Genomic DNA, 26,836 nt, shown 5'->3' on the forward strand with positions numbered 1-26,836 from the left:
GACCCCACACTGCACCAGGGAGCCCTCTTGGGTAGTGTAAGACGCCTGCCCGCCCAGGGCCAGGTAGGTCTCCCAGGCACCATGTTTCTCCATTACCAGGGCATGCCACTCATCTGGATGTGAGTGGGGTGGCTGAGGTCCTGAAGGGCATACCAGCACTGGGAGCCAGGGCAGTCAGGGTCCCACTGCACGTTCTTCCTCTGTCTTGTTCTAACAAGCCTCAAAGAATTTAAGGGCTGGTTTCTGCAGACTTTGGCCAGACCAGGTCCACAGACCTGTTTCACTTGTGCCACCCAGCAAATGTATTACTGGGTACCATACTTTAATTTTTAAAATGAGAGGTTTCAAATTATTGACTTTTCCAGCTGGGCAGTGGCTCACACTTGTAATCCCAGCACTTCGGGAGGCCAAGGCAGGCAGATCACCTGACGTCAGGAATTTGAGACCAGCCTGGCCAACACTGCAAAACCCCATCTCTACTAAAAATACAAAAATTAGCCGGGCGTGGTGCTAGGCGCTTGTAATCCAGCTACTCTGTTGGCTGAGGCAGGAGAATTGCTTGAACTCGGGAGGTGGAGGTTGCAGTGAGCAGAGATCACACTTGCACTCCAGCCTAGGCAACAAGAGCGAAACTGTCTCGAAAAAAAAGATGATTGAGTTTTCTTTAAAATCTGATTTGGCCATGCTCGGTAGCGCAGGAGTACTAACACCTTCCCAGAGCTGGTAGGCAGGTCAGCTGGGCTCTGGCTCACCCCCATCTGGCCCAATGATGGCCCCCAGGAACACGTGGGGTTGTGTTCCTCACTGTGACACCCAGAGTGTCCTGAAGAATCTTACAGGTAGGGGTTTCTAGGTTGCAAAGAGGAAGTTAGGAGCAAGCAGGAGCTTCACAGTAACACCAAGAAAGCACATGCACCCCAGGGTCCCGCCACAGCTCCCACAAATGTGGCTCTGGGCAAGCACAGGGCAGCTGTTACAGCCCCACCAGGCCCAGGCTTGCCAGGCAGGTAGGCCTTGGAGAGGTGACCTTTGTCCCAGAACAATGAGGGGATGGAGCCATCCTTAAAACCACAGCTCTGGCCCTAGTATCCCACCCTGCAGGTACCCCAGCCCATTCCCCAGCAAAGACCCTGTGAATTCTAGCACTGTTTATTGAGCATGTGATGTTGGGGAGGGCGGCAGTGACTTCCACAGTAACGGAGTCAGGCTGCGCACTTCCAAGTGTGCAGACATGATCAGTAAGCTACATTCAAAAGCAGAATGGGTGTCGAAGAGTATGATAAAAATATTTTTCTATCAAACTTGTGATTAAAAAAAATACAAAAGTTAAACCCACAGGCAAAGAGGAAAATGGCAATCCTGAGCTGCCCTGAAATGTCAGCTAATTTTGTAAGAAGGTGAACCCTGGGGAGGCCAGCACCCCTGGGGGAGTGGGAGTAAGCAGGAGCTGCCTGGCTCCTGTTAGGTGAACCTTCATAGCTCCTCTGGCGGGATGTGTGGCCAGTGCCCTAATGGGCAGAGGCACTGGGGGGTAGAGGTGGACACACAAGGGTGGGGGATGGAGCCGTTCTCTGCAGCCTGGACAAACTGGGAAAGGCCCTCCACCCCCACATTTCCCAGCTTTGGCAGCTCCCAAGAGGAGGTGGTTCCCACTTGCCCACCCACTGCTGTGGCCGGGCAGCAGGGTCAGGCCTGAGCCTGTGGTCACAGCAGACCAGCTACCACTCAGCTCCAGGCGTGTCCAGGGAAGAAAGCTGGTCCCAGAGGCCCCAAGCCGGGGATGGGCCTCTGAGATCAGCTGTTGCCCTTCTGAGCTGAGGCCCAGTGCTCAGCAGAAGCCAGGATGGGGACCGAGTGTGGAAGTGGTGTTACTGTTCAAAGAGGCAGCAGGCATGAGTCGCAGGCGGTGGCGGCTGCTAGGACAGCATGGACTGCTGCACGGCCTTCTGCAGGGACTGCCGGGTCACCAGCAGGCGTACCACCTCCTCCGAGCGCTTGGTGAGCCGCTTCCGGGCCTGGTCATGTGTGACCATGGTCATGTCCCAGCCGTTCACCTGGCCCAGGGAGAGAACACCCCTCAGTCCCCACCCTTGGGGCTCTGAAAGCAGACGGCTTGGGGGGCCCAGGTCATTCAAGCAGGCCCCCAGCCTAACATCCCAGGGCTGAGACACAGGAGAGAAAGCCAGTGTTCTCTGGGGCACGGCAGCCTGGGTTCCCAGTCAACTTCGGTGAGTCTCTCCCAGCTGGGAGGCCAGGGCAGCTTCCCACACCCACGTGCTTCAGACCTGTTGGCCCAGACCTCCTTTGGGACACCTGTTACCTGCATGATCTTGTCTCCAATCTGCAGCCCAGCGATTTCAGCAGGGCCTCCTTCGGACACCCGTGTGACATAAATGCCCTGGAACAAGGCAGCCCAAGTCACCATGCTGGCTTCTGCTCTATGGGTAAGGGGCCAGCCCTGCGGTCACCAGACTGGCCCCTTACCCACAGAGCAGAAGGCAGCACGGCACACTGCCAGCCGTCCCTCCGTGCCTGCACCTAGCCTCTCTCAGCACACATAATCGGTAAGGACTATTCTGAGACAGCCAGGGCAATGTGGCTGCCCCACCATGCACCAGTGCTGCTCATGGCCGCCTCCTGCCCCTCCGGGGCTCTGTCTGGGCAGCCCATCCTCACCCCTACCCATCCTTATTCCCACCAGGTCACTTCCAAATGCCTTCTAAGAGAACATGGTTTGACAGATGAGGTCTGCTCCTTCCATGCAGACCCAGGAAGCAGAGACCCACCATCTCAGGCTCCAGTGCCCCATGGAGCGGTCCCAGGACCCCACACGCCCTCACCTTGTCTGTCTTGTCTTCCGAGAAGGGATTCTGGGAAGGATCCTGGTCGATTCCACCTCCAATGCTGAAGCCCAGGATTAAGTTCTCACCTTGACGCAGCTTGTGAATTTCAACTCTTTGCTGGCAAAGAAAAAAGCAAGTTGAGGGAGGTGGGTGGGTGGAGAATGAGGCTGCTGTGTGGGCAGCAGCCTCAGCACCATGCTAAGGGGGTGGGGCCCAGGCCCCTGCAGGAATCCAGCTGCTTGGCAGCCTGGGAGGCACAAGGACCTTGGCCACATCGACCCACCCATGCAGCCCTCTGGCCGCAGCCTGTTACCACTTCTCCTGTGAGTCTCAGGCCCTAGTCTTGGTCAACATATGCTCTAAGCCCCTCCTGGCCCAAGGGTCAGGGTGCTACGGCTTCTGTGGGTGGGAGGCCCATCTCCCAGGAGGTGCTCTGGAAAAGCAGAGACCAAACTTGCATAGAAAGGGGAGAAAGGGTTTGCCGGCCACAGGGATGAGAGCACAGGCTTCAAGGTGCTGTGGATTCGTGTTGGTGAGACGAGTGTACAGCACGGGACACAGAACTAGGCGTCGAGATGAGGCTGCAAGTATATGGCTGGGGCCACATCCTGTCCTGGAAGGGGAGTAGGGGCATCTCCCTAAGCCCTGGGCCCTGCTCTCGTGCAGTGCAGAGTGTTCTAGGACACTCCCACCATGCTCTGGGGCTGTGGTCCCCAACTGTGCCAGATTCCTTTCAAAGCCCTTGGCAAGCACCCTCCAGTTGGCAGATGCTAGGAGCCAAACCAGATCACTCCAAAAGTTGAGAGTTTTAACAGGAAGGGGAAAAGAAAAAAAGATGATGAACTAGACTAGACCTAAAGAGCTTTCCCAAAGAGGGGGTTCTTTGTAGCCTGAGGGGGTGAGGAGTAGCCTGACCTTGATCCTCAACCCACTGGAGTTCTCAGGAATTGAGTAGGGCAGGGCATGGTCAGCTCTGCTGCTAGAATGACTACTCGTGGTCAGTAGAGGAACGGACATCTCACAAAAGCAGGATGCCGAAAATGGAGATCTACAGCCTTGGGGAGCACTCATGCAGAGGAGGAGTCCAAAGGAGCATCCAGACACCTCGCCTGGCTGAACACATCACCCAGATGGAGACCCAGAAGGAGGAGGAGCAGGTCGAGTTGGAGTACCAGGAGCTGTGGGGCAGGTGTCCAGAAGGCAGATGGATCTATGGAGCCAGAGTTCAGGGGAAGAGTCCTAAGTGGCTTTAATATTCTCAGAATTCTACATGGGAGACAGTGGAGACTGGGGAGTCAGCCTGTCCAACCCCACCCCCAATCCAAGACTCAAGGGAGAGGCCAGGCCACACACACCACGTCAGGCATGTTCCTGGTGTTACTAGAATTGGGGGGCATGGGCCTATAGTTTTGGGGAAGGCTGTGAGACCAATCACGGCATGAGGGAGGGGGACAGGCAGCATAATCCCTGAGGCCCACTGGGCCTGTGTCCTCATGCCCAGAACAGCTTCTCCAGGCCTGCTCCACGTGGTCAGAAGGATACAGGCCTTTGGGTTGGGGGACAGGGCTGTCACTGATTTGCTGCGGGAGGTCACATAGAAGGTGGCTTGCTTGGCTCCTCACCTGCCCCTGCCCCACTTCTAGCTAAAGAGCAAACCTGGTACCTTCTCTCTGGGGCAGCTAGGAACCTAGAAAAGCCAGGCTGGGTGGGCGAGGTGGCTCAAGCCCGTAATCCTAGCACTTTGGGAGGCCGAGGTGGGCAGATCACTTGAGGTCAGGAGTTTGAGACCATCCTGGCCAACATAGGGTCATCTCTACTAAAAATACAAAAATTTGCCAGGCATGGTGGTGCGTGCCTGTAATCCCAACTACTAGGGAGGCTGAGGCTGCAGTGAACCAAGATCATGCCACTGTGCTCCAGCCTGGCTGACAGAATGAGACTCCGTGTTAAAAAAAAAAAAAAAAAAAGCTCCAGGCTGGTGTGGGGCTGCAGGGAAGGGGAAGCTTAGGACAGCTGTCAGCTGGTCTGGCAATGCTTCCTCCGGGCCTGGGCCTGAGTGCCACCTTTATCAGTGACTTCTCTGCCTCCACCCACCTGACTGCTGGACACACCCATCTGAGAGTACACAGCAGGCCCCCACGGCTCCAGGGCAGGGACTTTCACTTGACCCATTGCCCACCGGGCCACCGGGCGGACATTTCTTCCCTTTCAACGCTCTCGGGAGGTGGACAGGAGACCTGAGTCTTTCTTGACGTCGTCTTTTCTGGCCGAGCACCATCAGACAGACTTTTTTCTGGGTCTCCCCACCTCTGCCAAAGGGTTGGCCTCCAGGCCCCGTCCCACCTTGACACAGGCGTCTGAGTCTAATATCCCAGCCTCCCTCCCTCTGCCTAATCTAATAGTACCCAGCACTTAAAACAAGCCAGAGGGTGGACAGGGGCCTAGGCTAGTCCCCAGAGGGTCTCCTCAGGTCTCAAGTGCCAGAAAGAAGGCCTGGACTTTTTTTGCCTTAAGGGTTGGAGATCCAAGAAGAGGAAATGCTCATCCCAGCTGTGTGAGCGCCCACCCTGGGCCGGGCAGCAAGGCTGGACAGAAAGGGGGAAGGGGCTGCCACAGCAGGCTCGGGACAGCCCCACCCCCAGATCTCCCTCCGGGCGGCGGCGCAGGCTGCAATGGAAGAAGCATTTCCTCATTCCAGAGGCTGCGACTCATGGACGTCGGGATCCGCGCCCGCCCCCCCTCAGCTGCCCGGCTGGGGACACGAAGGCCCGGGAAGGGGGCGCTTTCCCAGGCTCCGTGGCCCTCCCCGCCCCGCGCGCGCGGTCTGGGCTCTGTCCAGGGTCTAGGGAGGCTCTCGGGTCCCGGCCGTCCCTGTTCCGTGGCTGGGGCAGCTGTGTCCGGCTCCGGCAAGGCGAGGACTCGAGCCCTGGCCGCCGGTTCGCAGGAACCCCGGGTTCGATGCTTTGTCAACCTGCTTGGGGTGTCAGTTTCCCGCTCTGGGAGGTGGGGTCGGGCCAAGACGAGGAGGAGCCCGCGCAAGCGCACTCACCACCACGGCGGTGACCGGCTGGCCCGGAATGTAGGACATCTCGACCCCACTCTGGTCGCCCAGCCCCACTCGCAGAAGCCGGCAGAAGAGTTCCTGCGGCCGCGCCCTCGCTGCTTAACAAAGGCCGCCCTGCTCGGCCCGCCCCCTCATGAATAGTTAGCACACCCGCCAGCCAATCACCGGCCGAAGCGCCACTCCACTTTCCGAAGTTCCGGCGCGTGCGCAAAAAAAAAAGGGCTGGGGGGGAGGGGGTGGAGCGTGCCCGGGGCGCCCACGGCGCAGGCGTGGAGGGCGGGGTGGGATCTGGGCGCGTGCGCAGTCCGGGACCTCCCGGCAGCCTTCAGCGCAAGATGGCGTCGCGGGAGTCTTTTCTCCTACCCGCCTGAAGAAACGCTAAGTACGGTGTCCGGCGCCGTATTCCAGGTAACTGGGTCAGCGTGGCCGGAGAACGCAGACGCGCCACCGCCTCCCGGCCGGCCCGGACCCTCAACCTTCTCGGCGTCTCTTGAAGGTCCGAGGCCCAGGACTGGTGCCAGCTCTTGGAAGCTCCGGGGGAGGGGGCGGCGGCGGCGTGAACCCAACTCGCCGAGCTCTGGGCGCCACTTGTAACTTGGTTTTCTCTACAGCTCCGCGTTGTCCCGCCAGAAAGCGAGAAACTGAGCCCCGGGGGGTGCGATGGCCGCGGTGGTGGCCAAGCGGGAAGGGCCGCCGTTCATCAGCGAGGCGGCCGTGCGGGGCAACGCCGCCGTCCTGGATTACTGCCGGACCTCGGTGTCAGCGCTGTCGGGGGCCACGGCCGGCATCCTCGGCCTCACCGGCCTCTACGGCTTCATCTTTTACCTGCTCGCCTCCGTCCTGCTCTCCCTGCTCCTCATTCTCAAGGCGGGAAGGAGGTGGAACAAATATTTCAAATCACGAAGACCTCTCTTTACAGGAGGCCTCATCGGAGGCCTGTTCACCTACGTCCTGTTCTGGACGTTCCTCTATGGCATGGTGCACGTCTACTGAAATGGGGGCCCGGGGGACTTTTTTAAACCACCAGATTGGGAGGACTCTGGCGAGAAGTTAACACCGTGTAGACTTACCTAGTTTTTAAATGGTTCGATCCGCTGCTTGTTCTGTAACGTTATAAATAATTTATATCTGAAGACGAAGAGCCTGTAATATTCTTCAGATTAAATGAAGCGTGAGACACTTTGTAGAGTTCTTTCTTACCTTAACGCATAGTCTGCCATTGGTGCAAAAGCGCCAAGATTTGACTCCTGGAGAGCGCGGACTGGCTATAGCCTTGTGTTAAGTCCTTGCATTTACACATAGGCCATCCAGAAATGGGCCCTAAGGGCCTGCATAAGGAAAGAACTCATTATTAACATCCTAAGAAGCAGTAACAGTTAATGTATTAAGAGTTCCCTAGGCTGGGCGTGGTAATTCACGCCTGTAATCCCAGTACTTTGGGAGGCTAGGGCAGGCAGAAAACTTGAGGTCAGGAGTTCGAGACCAGCTTGGCCAACATGGCGAAACCCTGTCTACTAAACATACAAATATTAAGTATTACCCGGGTGTGGGGGTGCACGCCTGCAATTCCACGTACTTGGGAGGCTGAGGCAGGAGGATGGCTTGAACCCTGGAGGTGGAGTTTGCAGTGAGCCAAGACCATGCCACTGCCCTCCAGCCTGGGTGATAGACGGAGACTCTGTCTTAGAAGAAGAAAAAAGTTCCCCATATGCCTGGCATTGTGACTTCTATTTTTTACACCGAATCTCTCATTTAATTTTAGCAATAACTTTACAGGGTAGATGTTATTGTTAACTCCCTGGTGAGGAACCTGAGGCTCAGAGAGGTTAAATAACTTTTGCCAGAGGAGGTGAAGGTAGGAAGAGACAGAGCCAGGATTCAAATGCAGGTCTGTTAATTTGCTCTTGCTATGTTGGCTGGGTGTGCCTTTCACAGGCCAGTGTTCCCTCCCTCTAACCACTACTTCAGGTATGAATGGTGTCATTTCAGTTCCATTTTATTTAGTGACAGTCTTTTCCATAAGAAAAAATAAAGTCAAGCTGTTTTTGTTTTTAGAATATGACTAGGGAAGATTAAACATTGTTTGGACATTTAGGCTGGTCACAGTCCATCACGCCTGTAATCCCTAGCATGTTGGGAGACTGAGGCAGGCGCAGCACCTGAGTTCAGGACTTCGAGACCAGCCTGGCCAACGTGGTGAAACCCCGTCTCTACTAAAATAAAACATAAAAATTGGCTGGGGATGATGGTGGGCACCTGTAATCTCAGCTACTCAGGAGGCTAAGGCAGGAGAATCGCTTGAACGCGGGAGGTAGATGTTGCAGTGAGCCAAGATTATACCACTGCACTCCAGCCTAGGCGACAGAGCAAGGCTCCATCGTAAACAACAAAAAACCTGTTTGGGCATTTAAGCTGAACTTTTGGGTGGTTTAGGGTGTAAACACCTATATATGTGTTAATCCATGATTATTGTCAGGAGGGTTATCTTAGAATAAAGTGCATGTGTTTAGTTGAGAAATAATGCATTAGAATTATAGTAATTGCCTGACTGCAGTGGCTCACGCTGTAATCCCAGCACTTTGGGAGGCCATGGCTTGAGTCCAGTGCCTGGGCAACATAGACATCCATCTCTATGAAAAAAACTTTTTTTTTTTTTTTTAATTAGCCAGGTGTGGTGGCATGTGCCTGTAGTCCCAGCTACTCAGGAGGCGGAGGTGAGAGGATCAGGATCACCTGGGCCCGGGAGGTAGAGGCCGCAGTGAGCCACAACTGTGCCACTACACTTCAGCCTGGGCAACAGCAGGACCCTGTCTTAAAAGAAATGACAGCAGTGAACAAGATGTTGCTCATTGGATTTAACATTAACTGGGGAGACCAGCATTACCTAATTTCACAAATACTTAAATTATAGTAAGTGCTATGAAAAAGACATAGCACACCTAGCCCGACTTAGGGGATGGAGGTCAAGGAAGGCTTCTTTGAGGGAATAACATTACATCCGAGACCCAAAAGGTGAGTAACAGCCAAGTGTGGGGAAGGCGTTACCTTCAGGAGAGTGCATGTTTGCAACCCATTGGGCAAGAGGGAACATGCCCATATTTAGAGAGTGTGAGAAGAGGCCACAGAGTAGACCCAGACCAGATCATGGAGGGCAGTCCTGGGGATGGGGCATGAGCCTGTAGTCCCAGCTACTCAGGAGGCTGGGATGGGAGGATCAAGATCACTTGAGCCTAGGAGACTGAGGCTGCAGTGACTTCCCATTTGCTCTGGCCTCGATCTCAGAGCAAACGGGGGAAGCCTTTGGAAGTTTTTAGTCTGAAGTGATGTAATCACATTTGGACTTTTTAAAAAAAGAATCTGTTTTAAATTAAAAGGGGATCTGAGAGCTTGAATCCAAGTCCCCTTTTCACAGGGTGGCCCATGGCCAGTCATGGAAGTGGCTCTGGGACCCAGACTTGTTAAATTCTGTGTCGGCTTCAGGGCCACACACACGACACCAAGGAGAAGCTGAGTCCATAGCTTTGCCTTCCTACCCCAGTCAGCCCTTCTCTGCCCACCACTGCAGTTCTGCACACGTCAATCCTCTCAGCCTCCTCCCAGTGGGAAGGGAAGGTTCATTCCTGCTGTAAAGGAGAAGCAGAGGGAGTCCTCCCTGGTAGGAGAGGAGGAAAAGGAAGAGGGATGAGTGAGCTGATGTACTTAACCATCTCCCTATTATTGGGCAGTAAGTTTGAAATGTTCACTACTATGAAAACACTGCAATGAATGTCTGCGTTTATACTGTTTTGAGATCTGCTAAGTTCCTACAGCAGAGGATAAAGCTTGATTCCACATGATTTCTAGAGTTGATTACACTCACTGAATGCAAAGTACCTGCTTTATCAGTGCCTTCCTAACCTATCATTTAAGTTGTTCATTTAAAGTGTTTTCATAATTTGAATTTCTTTGCAAGATAATGAGGAACATAATACATTATACATTACTTGCTAATTGTTTCTTGTGTCTGCCTCTTTTGCTCTTGCCTTCTTACATTTTCCTTTAAAATACGGGGTAAACATGAAGACATGAAGGGGAGAAAATCAGAACACATTTGAAATTGACACAATTTATTGTTTTAGGGCCAAAGAAGAGCGTCAGCGAATACATATATTGGGTGGGTCCCAGAAAGTGTCTGCCGTCTTCCCCAATTTAATTGTGTCCTGGTGTAATGGAAGGCAGACAGCGGGCAGGAAGGCAGTGTCTTCAGGAGAGCAGGTTCTTGGATCCCCTCAGGGTACACTCCAAGGAAAGCGGCAGCGCTTGGGGAGGGGAGTGGGTGGAGCCAAATGGAGCCCTTTTCCAGACAGGCAAGATGCCATTCTGAGGTGCTCAAGGAAACAAGAACAATGTTCTCCACTTACAGCCCATTCCCCAGTGCAGGAAGCCAGCCACGGAGAATGGAAGAACTGAAGGTGGTGGAGTGGGGGGGCGGGGGGAGGGCGCAGAAAGACAGCCATGATGGGTCAGTCCTGGTGGCCCCAGCATCGGACGTGGAGGTCACTTTGCTCTTTCATGGCTGGTCCCTGTGGTGTGACATTGATAGCACCCGACGTACAAATTTCCTGTTGGGCAGCTCACAGCATTCCCAAAGGCATGGGTAACTCAGTGTTAGATGGCTGGATTTAGGATAGGCCTGACCATAAGCACAGGCATTTCACGTGCTCCTGGAATATCAGAACAGAGAGCAGCTCTTGAGAGGCTGGCACACTCATCTTCCCGATGAGGCTACCAGTGCCCAAGTTGAAAAGGAGCTCGAGTTCCTGCTTCACTTCTCCCCATTTAAAAGCCAGTTTCCATCAAATGAATGAGCCTCCCACTCTTGCACCAAGATTATGCAGAAAAAAGATGGGAGCCGGGAGCTGTGCAAAAAACAAGGAAACTGGAAGAGTGGCAGTCCAGAAGCTGTCATGGGATCCCTGGCTCTTCTGAGCATGGGGCCCCAATGGACAGTAAAGAGACCACTGGAACTCGTGGCTGGCTGGGGGAAACAATGAGCCTGAGTCAGTCCTCTAAGGAAGTGAAGTCTAAAGGGACAACCCTTACAGTTAACGACAGTCAACTGTAAGATTAAACAAAAGCCTCACCAAGCCTGCCTCCTGTCTGTGGCCCTCGCCCAGGTTCTCAGTTGCACCTACCCATGTCAGAGCACCTCTTCACACCTGTGTGTCCCTTACCTGGAATGCTTTCCCTGTCACCTAGTTAGGCTGCTATACCCTTTCAGATTTCAACTCATAGGTCACCTCCTTGGGGAAACCTCTGGCTACTCATTGAACTCTGCAACACCCCATTTCCTGCGGGATGACAGGCATGATCACTGGATTAAGGGTCTACTCGCCGTTAGACTGGAAACCCTTGAGGGCAGGGATTGTGTTGGTGATGCTCAGCCCTGCCTCAGCAGCGTCGTCAGGTCTGGCACCTGACACATCCCAGGCGCTCCATAAGTACTTCCTGGCTGTAGGAACTACTAACTGTAGGAAGACATTTTTGCTGCAATTTGAAACAAATAGTATAACTTTCCTCAGGTTCTGTAGCTTCTGCCAGCCATTTTGAAATCTGGTTACAAACTAGCAGCCCTGACCCCTGCCTTTTTGCTTCCTCCCAAACCTAAAACTAACCAAGTTATAAAATACAAGGCTTTGTTTGCTTCAGTGAGGAAGTCACACACCTAAGTGGATCACCTGGATCTTCACTTTCTTTTTTGACACGGAGTTTCTGTTGCCAGGCCGGAGTGCAGTGGTACAATCTCGGCTCACTGCAGCCTCCGCCTCCCAGGTTCAAGTGATTCTCTTGCCTCAGCCTCCCGAGTAGCTGGGATTACAGGTGCACACCACCACACCCAGCTAATTGTTTTTATTTTTAGTAGAGACCGGTTTTCGCCATGTTGACCAGGCTGGTCAGCAACTCCTGACCTCAGGTGATCTGCCCGCCTCATCCTACCAAAGTACGGGGATTACAGGCATCAGCCACCGAACCCAGCCTGGATCTTCACTTTCTAATCAGAGAGCAGCCTGGGCTTGTGGCAGGCTCCCTTCCCAGACAACCCAAAGTGGGGAAGTTGCTTGCTCCATCCAGGAAGGTTGCTGTTCTGGAGACCATGCCCCTGGGCCCCCGTAAAAGTCTCGAAGACACCTGCCAGGTCCCTTCTCTGCAAAGCCTCAGCGGAAGGATGTTCTCACCCCACCTCCCTGTGTGCAGAGAGAACCCCTCCAAAGAGGATGCTTCCAGGGAGCTGCCCAAACAGTGCTGGGACTGATGGAGTCGGGGCAGCCCTGGAGGACTTTTCTGCCAGGTGGCTTGGGCAGTGGCGAGGGATGAGCTTCAAGCTTCTCACCTCAGGTTTACAGGGAGACAACTCAGATACAGTGGGGTAGGAGAAGAGCTACAGTAGCTCCCAAGCCCAGGACGGAAATGTACTTTATGTCCCTTTGTTTGTTTGTTGAGCCAGAGTCTCACTCTTTTCTCTCAGGCTGGAGTGCAATGGCGCGATCTCGGCTCATTGCAACCTTCACCCTCTGGGTTCAAGCGATCCTCTTGCCTTAGCCTCCTGAGTAGTTGGGATTGCAGGTGTCCACCACCACACCCGGTTTTTGTATTTTTAGTAAAGACAGGGTTTCACCCTATTGGACGAGTTGGTCTTGAACAACTGACCTGGGGTGATCCGCCCATCTCAGCCTCCCAAAGTGCTGGGATTACAGGCATGAGCCAATGCGCCCGACCATGTCTGTTTTTGACAGAGGAGACTCAGTCTTACGTGCCAGCATCAGGAGAAGTTTTATAATTGCAGAGAGCTGTCTGGTCACCAGCCTCACTGGTGCAGAACTGGTGCAGAGTGAATGTGTAAGGAACCAGGCAAGTTCTCAGCAAAGTCAGGGGGACTCTTGCATTAGTTAACACTGGCTGCCTCTGGGGCACGGGGAGGGGGAGGGTTGCTTTTTGCTGACTATTCTTTTGCACCTTTTAAACTTTGAATCATATAAGTATTACCTAGTCAAAATATTTTAACCTAAATCAGCTGAGCATACTGCTAGGTTCAGGGTGGGGAGAAAGCCTCTTGATCTCTTGATAGCATGCATCTAAATTTGACCTCGAAATTGGCTCTGTCCACCAAAGCTGGGCTTTTTCCCCTCAGAACCAAGGCTTCCCAAACGTCACTGTGCACACAAATCACGTCAGAATCCTGTTGAACCACAGGTTCTGATTTAGGAGGAGAAGGGAGGGGGCCTGGGACCTGCATTTCCAGCAGGCTCTAGTCCCTGGACCCCACTTTAAATAGCAAGGCTCAGCCGGGCACGGTGGCTCACACCTGTAATCCAAGGCGGGCAGATCGCCTGAGGTTAGGAGTTCGACACCAGCCTGGCCAACATGGCAAAACCCTGTCTCTACTAAAAGTACAAAAATTAGCCAGGCGTGGTACTACATGCCTGTAGTCCCAGCTACTCGGAGGCTGAGGCAGGAGAATAGACTGAACCCAGGAGGCGGAGGTTGCGGTGAGTTGAAATGGCACCATTGCACTGCAGCCTGAGTGACAGAGCAAGACTCCGTCTCAAAAAGAAAAAAAAAAGCAAGGCTGTACAGCGATGGAGGGAGACTGCAGCTGAGGGTGCAGCAGGTAGGTGTGGCCGGGACACAGGTGGGGATGGAAGAGGGAAGCAAGGGCCTCCCTAACTCAGCCCATCCTTGATCTTGTTAGCACTTCAGGTCCCACCTCTGATGAGAGGGAAGCCCGACAGTGCCAATGCAAATGCACCTCCCATCTGTTCAAGTCCGTATTCCCCCAGCTTCCCGAGGCTGGGGGAGTCCGACTGAGCAGAAGCCTCCCTGCCTCCCCTTCCCCATCTTACCTAGACTCCCCTGGAGCTGGCTTCTCTTCCTAAGAGCCAGCTGCCCCCTGCCTCCCGACTGGTCCAGTCCTTTCCCGCTTGCCTCCATGGCCACCTTTAAATTTTATCCTTGGGCAAGGCCAAATGTCCCGCTGGGTGCTGTCCAAGAGCTCTCTCTGGGCAACCATCATTCTCCGAAGGGATTTCAGAAGGGATTTCTGAAACTCCGCTAGACGCTAAAGGCCAGCAGGAGTGGCCAGGCCTGGCTGTGACGCCTCTGTTGACTTTGGAGGAAATAGACACAGGCCCTCTCTCTGATGGCAGGTCAGCATCTCGTTTAAGCACCTCTTGGATCGGGCCCAGCACACAGCATGCATGGATACGTGTTTACTGCACTTGTGAATGAGCGAAGGTGCAGCCAGGTTGTTCAGAGAAGATTAAAGCACTAGTTCCACTGAGGCCCTGGCCTGCCCCTTTTCCTGGACACCTGCTCCAGGGTCTCCTTCCAGCTCTGAGCCCCTCTGGCCATAGGGAGGCTCCCCTCCTCACACAATGAAAGCTTGCAGCAAGATCCCAGAGTGCAGGAGAGAGGGCCTGGAAGCCCCTGTCTCATGCAGGCACAGACTCCTGTTGCCAGTTCAGAGCTGCGGTTGGTTCTGGCCCCAACGTCCCCGGCAACACTGATGGTAGCTGACAGCCCTGGCTACGTCTCCACCATCTGTGGGGTCTGCCGCTGCTCCTGATCCGCCTGTGCCTTCTGCAGGGGGCCAGACCTGTGTGTGGGCGGGAGGGGCACACAGGGCAGAGGACTGTTGGAGCCGGAGGGTGGGCTGGCCTCAGCAGACGAAGCAGAGCTCTCAGCAGCACCGCAAACGGAGCATTCAGAGAGAGCGCAGTGTGCCAGGGCTCCTGCGGAAGCCGAGCATGTGGAGATGCTCGGGCAGAAGCCGCTGGAGTTGCCCGGGCAAGGAGCAACGGGAATTGCCGTGGCAGCTGGAGCGTGGGCCCGTGAGTCCGGAGCCGCCCACAGCCGCAGCAAGGCTCAGCCAAGACAAGCCAGGTGGCCGGGCTTCCTGCTTGCTCTCGGTAGGAGCTCAGGTGAGCACTGAGGAAGGGAGAGCTCAGGGAGCACGGGATGGTTGCCGGGTTCTGGGCCTGCCCCATCCAGACGCCCAGCCTCCAGCCTCCTTCCCCACCGCTGCAGCCCCTGCCTCCCTCTCTCACCATCCCCATCTGTTTCTCGCTCCTCCCCTGCCTGGACTCAGCTCCTAGCTGGACGCTGCCAATCCCTGAACCAGCAAGGAACGAAAGCTGGGGCCAGGGCAAAGGCCATCCAGGAGTGTGGTTTACAAGAGAGTCACAGAAGCCCAGTCTGTGTCCAGCCCCCACTGGGAGGGGAAAAAATGGAAAACAAGGCACAGAGAGGGCCAGGCACCTGCTGCTCACTGCACAGGCACACCACGAAGCAGATGAGGAGCAGGCCTCTGACAGGCCCTGACTCAGCCAGGCACCCTTCCCATGCAGGCTGAGCCGCATCTGCAGAGAAGCCAGCACCAACAGGGAGCGCGGCCTGAGGACCCCCTGGCAGCACGGCTAGCACCCTCTTGAGGAGGCTGGGGCAGCCCCAGAATCGTACACAGAGGAGGGACGGAAGGGGGTTGGTCATCTGACCGCAGTGCAGAGATATCTGGCGGAGGCAGAGACTCAGGAGACCCACATCCTACAGTCACTGCGGGATTCACATCAGCTCTGCTTTCACCAGCTGTGTGACTTGAGCAAATTACTGAGCCTTTCTGTGCCTCAGTTTCCTCACTCATAAAATGGGGAAGATTGATGTCCACCTCATTCAGGTAGCTTAAAGAGTTAACATATACCGAGAGTACAGAGAGCGGGTGCCAGCTAACAGGGCACTGTTATCGTCTGAGCACGGGCACAGCACGGCACGCATCCCTGGCCATCCAGGGACTCGGCAGCTAAGGGGACCAGTTCTCGGGCTCCCTGCCCAGCAGCACCTCACCTACTGGACTGCAGGATCTGCGGGCACACCGAGCCATTCCCCTTCTGACCGCTGCTCCGCTCTGCCTCGAGTGGCTCCTGCGGCCCCTGCTGCTCCGGCATCCCCAGCAGCCCCGGCCCAGATGTGAGCTGCTCAGATAGCCCCAGCCCCGATGCCTCGTCCTCGGCCTCCTGGGAACTGTCTTCTAGGCCCCTGGACGAGACACAATCTGTTAACTGGGATGGCCCTGCGTGGTACCTCCGACACGGGGGCCTGGGAGAATCCCTGCCCTGCAGGCCCCCTGCGTCCTCCAGCAGCACACTGAGGACTGTGGGTGCGGCTCAGCCTGCAGACAGGGTCAGGGCACACCCTGCAACCCAGGGCTGGGGTTCAGGCCACAGCTTGAGTTCCATCACGGCGAATGACACAGGCGGCCCCTACGCCCACTGTCCCAGGCTGTGGGGGCACCGAGCGAGTACTAAGGTGTGTGTCCCAATTCCCATTCTGATCCCCGTGCCTCCAGAAAGCCTTCCCCAAAGGCCATAACCTCTTCCCTCCCCTCCCACCCCATCATCGGGGTTCCCCACCCATGCTGTGCTCTGCACTCAACAAACACACCCTGCCAAACCCATTGCCCAGGAAACTGCTGCAGAAGAAAATGCCTGTTTTTCCTTTCCTTTACCACTCAGCGTCCCTCAACCCAGACCACCAGGACCACTAAGTCCAAAACCCCCAAACAGAAGTGCTGCAGACACACCGTTCGTAAACCACCTCTCTCATCCCCCAGAGATGAGACAGGTCCAACATCAGACGGAGGCTGAACTCCGCCTCCTGCTGCGCTGCCACAGCACCCTCTCCTTCCACGGCTGGGCTGCCGAGGCCCAGTCCAGTTCTGCAGAGCACGGACTCTGAACGCTCCTCACCCTCCCCCACCCTCCAGCCCCTGCCACCCACCCCCACCGCCCACATCATATCTGTAAAGGCTGGACGCCAGCGGGGCGCTCCACATGGCTGCCCCCAGCAGAACTGACCTCACTTCCTCGTACTTCTTGTCGCGGTAAAACTCTCTCTTTTTGATGAGATAGATGAGTACCAGGTCACAGAAGAAAGCCCCCTGCAAAAGAGTTGAGGGCCTGGATTCAGAATCCCAGGCTCCCGGGAGCACTGGCCATTTGGCAGCTTCATCCCCTTCATCCCCTTTGATCCTGTAATAGCTCTTAAGGGAGGCACCACTGTTCCCACTTAACAGATGAGGAAACTGGGCTCAGGAAGGGGCGTCCTTGTCCGAGACCACAAAGTGGGTCCATGCTGGAGCCCAAGCTGGACTGGAGCTCCTGGATCTCTCAGGCCAGGCACTCCTGACCCCACACCACCCAGACCCTACCCAATCGCTCCTTCAGCACGTCTGCTGGGCACCCACACGTGCCAGGGACTACATTGGGGTACAGGGGGGATCTGGACTAGAGAGACCTTCTGGGGATTCTCCCTCTGGTGCAGGAGACAGGTATGTCAATTATGACCCAGACAGGACTTGACTCAGCCTGGGGAGGGTCCCTCTTCATCCTTAAGGGCTGAATAGGAGTTTATACAAGACAAAGATGTAGAAGGGCATCACGAGGGAGAAACAGCCTGTGCCCGGGAAGCAGGCCAGTGGGGGAAGAGTGGGAGGAGGTGGATGGTGACCGGCCTGCAGGCTCCTTAGGATGTTTTCGGAGCATCGGTCCTCATCCTTTAGGCGTGGCAGAGGCACCATGCCAGAATGTTGGCATTTAGAAAGATCCCTGTGGCAGTCAGTGTGAGATGGGTTGGAAGGGTTCTAATCAACAAAGACACTATGGTGCCACTCAAAGAAAGATGATGGGTACCGGGCAGGGTGGCTCACGCCTGGAATCCCAGCACTTTGGGAGGCCGAGGTGGGCGGATCACCTGAGGCCAGGAGTTCAAAACCAGCCTGGCCAACATGTTTATATAAAAATATAAAAATTAGCCAGGCATAGTGGCAGGTGCCTGTAATCCCAGCTACTCGGGAGGCTGAGGTAGGAGAATTGCTTGAACTCGGGAGGCGGAGGTTGCAGTGGGCTGAGATTATGCCACTGCACTCCAGCCTGGGTGACAGAGCAAGACTCCGTCTCAAAAAAACAAAACAAAACCAAACAAACAAAAAGAAAAATGATCGGTAAACGACCCCGCTTGGCCCCTCCCTCCTGAAAAGGTGGGACCAGAGCAGGCCAGGCAGCTGCCCGTCTTCTCCAGCAAAGGGCGACTCTACCCACAGACAGGGTGGGGTTGGGGCTTGAAGGATGGAGCTGGGTGGAGGTGGGGAGGGCTGGAGGATGGGCCGACAAGGAAGCCTGCCCCCGACCCTGGGTGCTGCACAACATCCCCCAGATCCCAGAAGTGTTGTTTACCAATTCCCTGCTCCCCAGAGACCACCCCCCACGCCTAAGCCTAACCACCAGCTCTTCCTGCGCTATCACCTCCAGTTCATGGGTCTGTCCCCAGAGGTCCTGTGCTCACATTTTACTCATATCACAAGAAAATGATGACCCAGCCAGGCGCAGAGGCTCACGCCTGTCATCCCAGCACTTTGGGAGGCCAAGGTGGGCAGATCACCTGAGATCAGGAGTTCAAGACCAGCCTGGCCAACATGGTGAAACCCCGTCTCTACTAAAAATACAAAAATTAGCCAGGCGTGGTGGCGGATGCCTGTAATCCCAGCTACCCGAGAGGCTGAGGCAGGAGAATCGTTTGAACCTGGGAGGTGGAGGTTGCAGTGAGCTGAGATCACATGACTGCACTCTAGCCCGGGGGACAGAGCGAGACTCTGTCTCCAGAAAGAAAGAAAGTGGGGGGGGGGGCAGGAAGGAAGGAGGGAGGGAGGGAAGAGGAGGAAGGCAAGAGGCAGGGAAGGAAGGAAGGAGAGAAGGAAAAAAGGAAGGAGAAAGTAAAGAAAAAAAGAAAAGGAAGAGCGAGTGAGGTGGCTGAAGCTGGGCCCTCTCTAAGAAAGTAACAGACACAAAGATCCAGGCCCCTCGCGGTGCTGCCTGCAGTTAGGGATCCATGTGGGGTTACTTTCCTCGACCCCCTCCCAGGAGATGGCCTGTTTGACTCCTGGTACAGGACACAATTTTTCCCGCCTCAACAAAAGTCACCCTGGGTCCCGGTGGACTCTGCCAGTGGTGCTCTTTTGCGTCCACAGGCAGTGAAGTGAGGGAAGAGGTTGCTGGAAACCTGGGAAAGGGACCTGCCGGGATGGGTATCAGCCACCCACTGATAACTGCCCTGGCTTTCAAAACCTCTGGCAGGACCAAGGGGCAGAGCAGACTCAGGACACCCCTCCCTGCCCTCAGCCACTGCACCTCCTCTCCTGCGAGCCCCGCTGGGCCCCACTGGGCCCCGCTGAAGGCCACCTCTCACAGGGCCGTCTTCCCTGCCTCTCAGCCTTTGAGTCGGCAGGTTCTCAGCCAGCTGGGATTTTGCTTCCCATCAGGTATTTCTGGTCATCACAACTGCAGGGGAGAGTGCCCCTGACATCTCGTGGGTAGAAACTAACTGGGAATGCTCTTATTACAGTGGGCTGGGTAAGGTGGCTCCTGCCTGGAATCCCAACATTTTGGGAGGGCGAGGCAGGCAGATCATCTGAGGTCAGGAGTTCAAGACCAGCCTGGCCAACATAGTGAGACCCCCAACTATACAAAAAATTTAAAAATTAGCCACGCGTGGTTGTGCATGTGCAGTCTTGGCTACTGGGGCGGCTGACACGGGAGGATGCTTAGCTCAGCAGTTCAAGCCTGCAGCGAGCCATGCTCACATCACCGCACTCCAGCCTGCGTAACACACAAGACTCTGTCTCCGAAATCAACATCCTCAGGGGCTGGGAAAATACATAGTATTAGATTGGAAAAGTGTGAAATATGAAATAGAAAACAAAATAAACAGAACATCCTGCGACACCCAGGACCGCCCCCTGTGCACTGTGGAAGGTTTCCAGGCACTTCAGAGGAGGTGCTTAAGTCCACAACAAGGAATTATCTAGCCCCAAAAGTCAGTAGCACCCAGGTCAGAACCTGTAGCCCAATCATGCCCTCTTTTTTTTTTTTAATCCTGCCCTCTTTTAGCAGAAGTAGAGATGGAGACTTTAGAAGCTCGGGGACTCATGTGGGGACCTGGGGACATCCCAGCCATGCCTTGGCTGGGGACTGACCCAAACCCACCCACAGCTGCAGAGCTACAGGCAGATGCCCCCCTGCTATGGAAAGTGGCTCAGGCTGTGGCTGCTACCTGGGGACCACTGGCAGGGCGTGTACCCCCAGAAAGCCGTCTTTCTCATGCCCACTCTGTTCTTGCCAGCTCTGGTTCTTTCTGGGGGCACTGGGTCCTGAGCTGCGCCTCCCTCTCCCTGCCATGCTGCCACCAGGGCAGAGGGTGGGAAGCGGGGGGGGGGGAGGTACTCACAGCACCCATGAGCGCCACCCCAGAGCCCAGGTTGATGACGGTGGGGATGATGCTGAACTTCCCTGCCTGGAAGATAGAGACAGGTGAGTGAATGAGGCTGGGTGGACAGCGGGGTCCCCAGGGCCCCTCCCAATGTCCCCCACCCCACCCTGCCCAGCCTCAGAACAGGAGAACCCACACACCTTGCCATTCACCATCACGTCAAAGCGAATCCCGTAGGCTTTGATCAGGGTGCGGAACTCCACCCCGGATGCATCTCGGTAATATTTGGCAAATCTGAGGGAGACAGGCCGGGGGAAGCCTCAGCCTGCCTGGCCTTCCCTCTTTGGGCAGCACAGATGCATCTGCTCTGGGGACTTCGGAGGACTCCTGGGACTCTGACTCTCAGCAACCCCAGGAGAGGTGTGCAGACCCTCTCACTGAGCCAAAACCAAGACTCATCTAGCTCTGAAATCCCCGCCAGACATTCCCCGAGGAGCAAGGCTTTCCTGCCCCATTCTGAGCAACCAACCCCCGGCACGACAAAGCGCTGGTGGAAAGAACGCAGCAGAGGCAGCAGGCCTCAGCATTACAGAGAGAACAGGTGAGAACACACACTCCTCTCCCCCAAGGCACCCCCAGCTTCGGTCGCTGGCCACTCTGCTGTGGTCCCCACCTCTCCTTGGCCATCTGTCCCTGCACTTCCTGCTCTGACGCCCACCCCCAGGAAGGGGTCTCATCATGCTGGCACCCAGAGGAGTGCCACTGATCACGGTCAGGTCAGAAGGGGGCACAGGCCGCTGTTACCTGAAGTTGTACCCAGAGGAGACAGATTTTGAAAGCTTATTGTCCAGACGGCTAAAAGAATAGTGAGGGTGGCACTCAGAGGCAGCTTTATCAAGATCACAGTTCCATTCAATATTAATTCCTATCACACCACCCTTGATAAAAGAGAGACAAGGGTCAGCGCGAGGAGCTTTCTGGAGATGGAGGGTGTTACAGGCTGGCCCTTCACCAGCGCTGGACAAGAGGAGGTGCTCAGGCATGAGGTCAGCCCCTCCAGATGCCTCTCCGGGAGGCTTAGTCCCACCCATGGGGGTGCTGAGACCACCACATCACCCAGCCCCGGGGCTGCCTCCTTCATTCTTCAGGGGGAAGGGAGCCACCCAGGGTGAGCCTCTCCTCTGTACAGGCACCTCATACTCCAGCCAGAATTCGCCAATGGGCTCCGTGTGGCTCCCCTTCAGCAGAGGCCCTGAGGACACAGAACTGCACAGCAGGTGCTGAGTCTGGCCCTCACTGAGTGCCCGTGGCCTGAGCACTGCAGAAACCTGGCTGTGTCACAGCTCATTCTGAAAACAGTGTGTCCCTGGGAGTGGGTGACTTTGCAGGGCCACCCTCACCCCAGGAGTCCTCATGGGCACCCGATCCTCAATGCAGAGCCCGGCCCAAAGCCCCCAGGCCCTCCGGGAGGGCTCATCTCGTGCATACCACCCACCTCCAGGGCTATATCCTGGAAGTCACTCCCCGCCCAGCGGATCACAGAGCCCAGGCGGAAGATGGGGCAGTAGTGGTTCTTGGGGCCAAAGCGGCAGGATTTCAGGAAAGCTCTGTCCTTGGCATCCATCACATTGCTCCTGGGTACAGGCCATGCGCAGCGGAGAAATGAGGTAGGACTCCATGTTCCCGGGCCTGGCCAGGAGCCACAAGGTCCCTTGCCCGACCTGGGTCCTGACAGCTCCCCCAGCGGCACCCTACTTTACAGCAGGGGGAAGGGGCGCCCCAGTGTCCCCCACCATTCATTCACACGCAGATATCACACATGTGCACATACACCCACCCCCCCAGGCACACCCCACCACGCACAGACCCAAGGAGGCCCAGTCCCGGGCCCCTCATAGCCATGCTCACATACTTGGAGAAGTTGAATTTGGGGAAACGAATGTAGTTCTTTATGAAAATGGTGAAGTCTTCGGTATCCTTCAGGAACGGCTCCCTGAAAACCAACCCAGAACAGCCTGTCCAGGAGGCCCCGCCCCACGCCTCTCCCCCAGGCCTGGGCCATGGGTCCCCTGGAGCCTCTGCCCAAAGACAGTTAATTTGCTTTGCTGAGGAGGTCTTCGGACCTCGCTGGGACAGCCTGACTTCTCCCTCAGCACATGGCTCCCAGGGTGGGCAGGACTCCACCCTCAGGTTGGGACCCACTGCATAGGGCTAGGAAACTCCCCAGGGTCCCAGGGCTGCAGCCACTCACACCGGCCTGGAGCGCACCTCCAGTGGGCACCAGGCAAAGATTTCACAGGTGCCCCTGGTCAAGTTCTCTCTCCACAGGCAGCGGCCGGTCTTCACTCCTGCAGGGTGGGACAGGATCAGCGCCAGGAGCCTCCCACTCCGGGTCCTACTTCTGCCCTCAGCCACTCCAGGCCCTCACCATTTCCAGCTGTAACCGCCTCTCCTGAGTGGCAGTCACTGTCCTCTGAGCATGCGCCATCAGGAATGTCTTCATTCTGCCAGGAGAGAAGGGGCACCTGGACTGGTGGGGGGGCGGGTTTCCCCATCTTAGAGCCAGGTCCCACTCCAGGAGTTAGAACAGGGGTTCTTCCGAGGCCTGGGCCACACACTCTTCGAGAACCTGTTTCTCCCCCATACAATGCCAGAACCATGTGCGGGCGTACACAGCCTCCTGGACCCTTGGAGTGCAGACACCTCTGCTTCGGAAGAGTAGACCCAACCACTGCCAGCGGCTTTCCCACCCCCACGCCAGGGCCCCTCGCCAAATCAAACCTCAGCACAGACGTTCTGCCGCTGGTTGGGGGTCACGATCAGGTTGGTGACCACGAAAAAGACGTTCTCTCCCTAAGGAACCGGAGAGACACTAAGGAACCTCCTCCTGTCCTCTTAAGAACCCCCCACTTCCCAGCTACTTGGAAGAGGATGGACCTGGGTATTGGAGATAATGGGGCCACAGAACTGATGGACTCCACCAGGCGCAGCGGCTCATGTCTCTAATCCCATCACTTTGGGAGGCTGAGGTGGGTGGATCACAAGGTCAGGAGATTAAGACCCTCCTGGCTAACACAGTGAAACCCCGTCTCTACTAAAAACACAAAATATTAGCCAGGCATGGTGGCAGGCGCCTGTAGTCCTAGCTACTTGGGAGGCTGAGGCAGGAGAATTGCTTGAGCCTGGGAGGCAGAGCTTGCAGTGAGCCGAGATTATACCACTGCACTCCAGCCTGGGCAAGAGAGCGAGAGTCTTTCTCAAAAAAAAATTGGTAGACTCTGCCCATCTGCTCATGGACCCCACCATCCCCAAGCAGAGGTCCTCTGACAGATCTCTTCCAGGCTCACAGACCCCAACTGCCCCCAAGATCTGGGCCCAGGTCTGGGAGAAGTAGGGGCAGTGATGAGGCTGCCCCGGTCCTGGCCCAGGCCAACTGAACATGCTAGGGAGCTCTTTCCAGAGGCAGCGGCATAGAAGCGGGGTTCCCTGTGCCAGGCCACTGACTCACAATGACCTGAAAGTTCTCTGGGTCCCATTTGTCCTCAAAAAACTCAGATAAAATAGAGCAGTGGCACGTGGCACAGAAAAGAGGGCAGGAGTTTGGCCTGGGAGGCAGAGTCTGGACAGGGTCGCTGTCTGCAGATCCTGGCAGCTGTTGGGCCAAAGGAGTCCATGGATCATGGATCGGGGTCCCTGGGCATCCGAGAAGCTTCCTGTGTGACCCACAAACCGGGCCAGCCCTGCCAGCCCTGGCAGCAGTGCTCAGAGGGGACTCAGACCTGGGGTGGGATGACGTAGTCAGCGACGTCCCAGAGCCGCTCCCCGAGATCCGAGGTGTTGGTGAAGGCCACACCCTTGACTTTGGTGATGACGGCGCTCTGCAGGGAGGTGTCCACGTCTTGGTAACCCTTCTTTATCAGGAATACCCATCTGTGGGAAGGGGGACAGTTGGGGACATCAGCCACACCGCTGCCTTCTCAGGAGCTTCCCCAGGCCTGGGGTGGGGTGGGAGTCACAGCTGGGCCCAGGTGAGGGGGGGCAGGCTATGGCTCCTGGGGAGGGCCCACAGCCCCCACTGCTGCCTGAAACGCAGTCCCGCAAACAGCAGAGGTGACAAGCAACCCCAGACGCGGGGCCTCTAAAGAGGCAAAGACCACTGTCCACTCAAAAGCCCCCAGTGGACAAACCTGCGCTGAAACCAGCTCAGCCACATACTGGTTTGGTGACCCCAGGCAAGCCAATTTCCCATACATCCCTCTGGGGTTGTGCTGTGATTAGTTGAAATGGTGCCTAACCTGAAACTAATCACGAGGAGACCTCAAACGAACCCTAACCAAGGGGCTTTCTACAAAATCAGAGCACAGGCCAGGTGTGATGGTGGCTCTCGCCTGCCATCCGAGCCCAGGCATTTGAGACAAGCCTGGGCAACATAGTGAGGCCCCATCTCTACTAAAATTACAAAAATTAGCAGGGCGTGGTGGTGGGCGCCTGTAATCCCAGCTACTCGGGAGGCTGAGGTAGGAGAATCGCTTGGACCTGGGAGGCGGAGGTCACGGTGAGCCGAGATCGCACCACTGCACTCCAGCCTGGCGACAGAGTGAGACTGAGAACAACAACAAAATGATAAAATGAGAGTGCAGATCCCATGCTTTTTCATACCAAAAACACAAGCAACAAAAGAAAAAATAGGTAAGTGTAAAGCTTTCATGCATCAAAGGACACTCTCAGGAGAGTGAAAGGAACGCACAGAATGGGAGGACACACCTGCAATTATGCCTCTGGTGAGGGTTTAGTATCCGGAATATATAGAGAATGCTCAGAATTTAGCAATAAAAAGGCAAATAATCCAATTTTAAAACGAGCAAAGGACTTTAATAGACATTTCTAAAAAAAAAACAAAACAAAAACATACACAGGCTGGGCGTTGTGGCTCACGCCTGTAATCCCAACACTTTGGGAGACCAAGGTGGGCGGATCACCTGAGGTCAGGAGTTTGAAATCAGCCTGAACAACATGGAGAAAGCCCACCTGTAGTAAAAACACAAAAATTAGCCAGGCGAGGTGCTGGGTGCCTGTAATCCAAGCTACTCGAGAGGCTGAGGCAGGAGAATCACTTGAATCCGGGAGGGCAGAAGTTGCAGTGAGCTGAGATGACACCATTTCACTCCAGCCTGGGCAAAAAGAGTGAAACTCTGTCTCAAAAAAAAAAAAAAAAGCAACACACACACATACAAATGTTTAATAAAAATAAATAAATAAAAATTTTCCCAGCACTTTAGGAGGCCGAGGCGGGTGGATCACGAGGTCAAGAGATCGAGACCATCCTGGTCAACATGGTGAAACCCCGTCTCTACTAGAAATACAAAAAATTGGCTGGGCATGGTGGTGCATGCCTGTAATCCCAGCTACTCAGGAGGCTGAGGCAGGAGAATTGCCTGAACCCAGAAGGCGGAGGTTGCGGTGAGCCGGGATCGTGCCATTGCACTCCAGCCTGGGTAACGAGAGCGAAACTCCATCTCAAAAAAAAAAGAAAAAGAAAAAAAAATTTTTTTTAATTAAAAAAGTTTAAAAAACCCCACAAATGTCTAATTAACCCTATAAAAAGATGCTTAACACCATTGGTCGTTAGGGAAATGCAAATCAAAACCACAATAAAACACCACTTCACTCCCACCATGGTGGCTATAATCTTTTAAAAACTCTGCAGAAAACAGGTGTTGAAGAGGTTGTGAAGAAATTAAAACCCCTGTACATTACATCACTGACAGGGTTGTAAAATGAGGCAGCTACGGTAGACAACAATTTAGCAGTTCCCCAAAAAGTTAAGGATAGAGTTACCACGTGAGCCAGAAAATTCCCAAGAGACTGAAAACATGGGCCTGGCGCGGGGGCTCACACCTGTAATCCCAGCACTTTGGGAGGCTGAGGCAGGTGGATCACCTGAGGTCAAGAGTTCCAGACCAGCCTGACCAACATGGTGAAACCCCACCTCTACTTAAAAAATGCAAAAATTAGCCAGGTGATTGCAGGCACATGCCTGTAATCCCAGTTACTCCAGAGGCCGAGGCAGGAGAATTGCTTGAACTCCAGAGGCAGAGGTTGCAGTGAGCTGAGATCATGCCATTGCACTCCAGCCTGGGTAACAAGGGTGAAACTCCATCTCAAAAAAAATAAAAATTAAAATTAAAAAATTGAAAATATATCGACACAAAAAACTTGTACATGAATGTTCTTAGCAGCATTATTATTATTTTTTTTTAGAGAAAGTCTCTGTCACTCAGGCTGGAGTGCAGCAGTGCGAGTAGCTGAGGTTACAGGCACCTGTCACCACACTTAGCTAATTTTTGAATTTTTAGTAGAGACGGGGTTTCACCACGTTGGCCAGGCTAGTCTTGAACTCCTGACCTCAAGAGATCCACCCACTGTGGTCTCCCAAAGTGCTGGGATTACAGGCGTGAGCCACCGCGCCCAGCGGTGTGAAAACCTCCCAAATTTCCAACAACTGATGAATGCATGACCAAAATGTGGCAGCCACACGGAATGGGACAGTATTTATCCACAAAAAAGAATGGAGGTCTGACAGATGCCACAAATGGGTGAGCCCAGAAAATGTTACACTAAGTAAAAGAAGCCCGAA

The 26,836-nt window shown here is 55.0% G+C and overlaps 4 protein-coding genes across 26 annotated transcripts in view; 2 read left to right on the forward strand and 2 right to left on the reverse strand.

The window, feature by feature from the left end:
• Window positions 1–1,133: 1,133 nt before the first annotated feature.
• TAX1BP3 (Tax1 binding protein 3) lies at window positions 1,134–6,011 on the reverse strand. The gene is made up of 4 exons (XM_035299472.3): window positions 5,893–6,011; window positions 2,841–2,960; window positions 2,321–2,398; window positions 1,134–2,054 (listed from the first exon to the last, which is right to left on the reverse strand). The coding sequence occupies exons 1-4, from the start codon at window positions 5,929–5,931 to the stop codon at window positions 1,917–1,919; spliced, it is 375 nt and encodes a 124-aa protein (XP_035155363.1). The 5' UTR covers window positions 5,932–6,011; the 3' UTR covers window positions 1,134–1,916.
• On the forward strand, window positions 3,732–6,048 carry LOC118153673 (uncharacterized). 2 transcript variants are annotated; one of them, XM_035299469.3, is made up of 3 exons: window positions 3,732–4,000; window positions 4,106–4,206; window positions 5,358–6,048. In XM_035299469.3, exons 1-3 carry the CDS (start codon window positions 3,875–3,877, stop codon window positions 6,046–6,048), a joined length of 918 nt encoding a protein of 305 aa, XP_035155360.1. In that variant the 5' UTR covers window positions 3,732–3,874. The 2 variants fall into 2 exon arrangements, with proteins under 2 accessions (XP_035155360.1, XP_035155362.1); XM_035299471.3 differs by lacking the exon at window positions 4,106–4,206 and having other exon boundaries at window positions 5,358–6,010.
• A 176-nt stretch (window positions 6,049–6,224) lies between these two features.
• On the forward strand, window positions 6,225–9,897 carry EMC6 (ER membrane protein complex subunit 6). 2 transcript variants are annotated; one of them, XM_002747837.5, is made up of 2 exons: window positions 6,225–6,403; window positions 6,519–9,897. In XM_002747837.5, exon 2 carries the CDS (start codon window positions 6,568–6,570, stop codon window positions 6,898–6,900), a length of 333 nt encoding a protein of 110 aa, XP_002747883.1. In that variant the 5' UTR covers window positions 6,225–6,403; window positions 6,519–6,567; the 3' UTR covers window positions 6,901–9,897. The 2 variants fall into 2 exon arrangements, with proteins under 2 accessions (XP_002747883.1, XP_008994647.1); XM_008996399.2 differs by having other exon boundaries at window positions 6,225–6,315.
• Window positions 9,898–9,996: 99 nt separating this feature from the next.
• P2RX5 (purinergic receptor P2X 5) overlaps window positions 9,997–26,836 on the reverse strand; it is a 47,457-nt gene continuing 30,617 nt past the window's right edge. For 3 of the 21 annotated variants that reach the window (XM_078372503.1, XM_078372509.1, XM_078372500.1), the window contains 14 exons: window positions 23,979–24,129; window positions 22,981–23,052; window positions 22,628–22,703; window positions 22,451–22,547; window positions 22,112–22,192; window positions 21,695–21,833; window positions 21,004–21,137; window positions 20,400–20,493; window positions 20,218–20,283; window positions 16,794–16,876; window positions 15,784–15,975; window positions 13,788–14,539; window positions 11,612–11,879; window positions 9,997–10,610 (listed from right to left, as the gene is read on the reverse strand). In XM_078372503.1, the coding sequence (XP_078228629.1) occupies window positions 14,470–14,539; window positions 15,784–15,975; window positions 16,794–16,876; window positions 20,218–20,283; window positions 20,400–20,493; window positions 21,004–21,137; window positions 21,695–21,833; window positions 22,112–22,192; window positions 22,451–22,547; window positions 22,628–22,703; window positions 22,981–23,052; window positions 23,979–24,129 (1,255 nt within the window). In that variant the 3' untranslated portion in view covers window positions 9,997–10,610; window positions 11,612–11,879; window positions 13,788–14,469. Of the gene's footprint in view, window positions 10,611–11,611; window positions 11,880–13,787; window positions 14,540–15,783; window positions 15,976–16,793; window positions 16,877–20,217; window positions 20,284–20,399; window positions 20,494–21,003; window positions 21,138–21,694; window positions 21,889–22,111; window positions 22,193–22,450; window positions 22,548–22,627; window positions 22,704–22,980; window positions 23,053–23,978; window positions 24,132–26,836 lie in introns of those variants that run through there. The other 18 variants (XM_078372502.1, XM_078372505.1, XM_054255634.2 and 15 more) reach the window with 10 other exon arrangements.

The sequence above is a fragment of the Callithrix jacchus genome, chromosome 5, assembly GCF_049354715.1.
Source record: "Callithrix jacchus isolate 240 chromosome 5, calJac240_pri, whole genome shotgun sequence".
In the NCBI taxonomy this organism is placed as follows: Eukaryota; Metazoa; Chordata; class Mammalia; order Primates; family Cebidae; genus Callithrix; species Callithrix jacchus.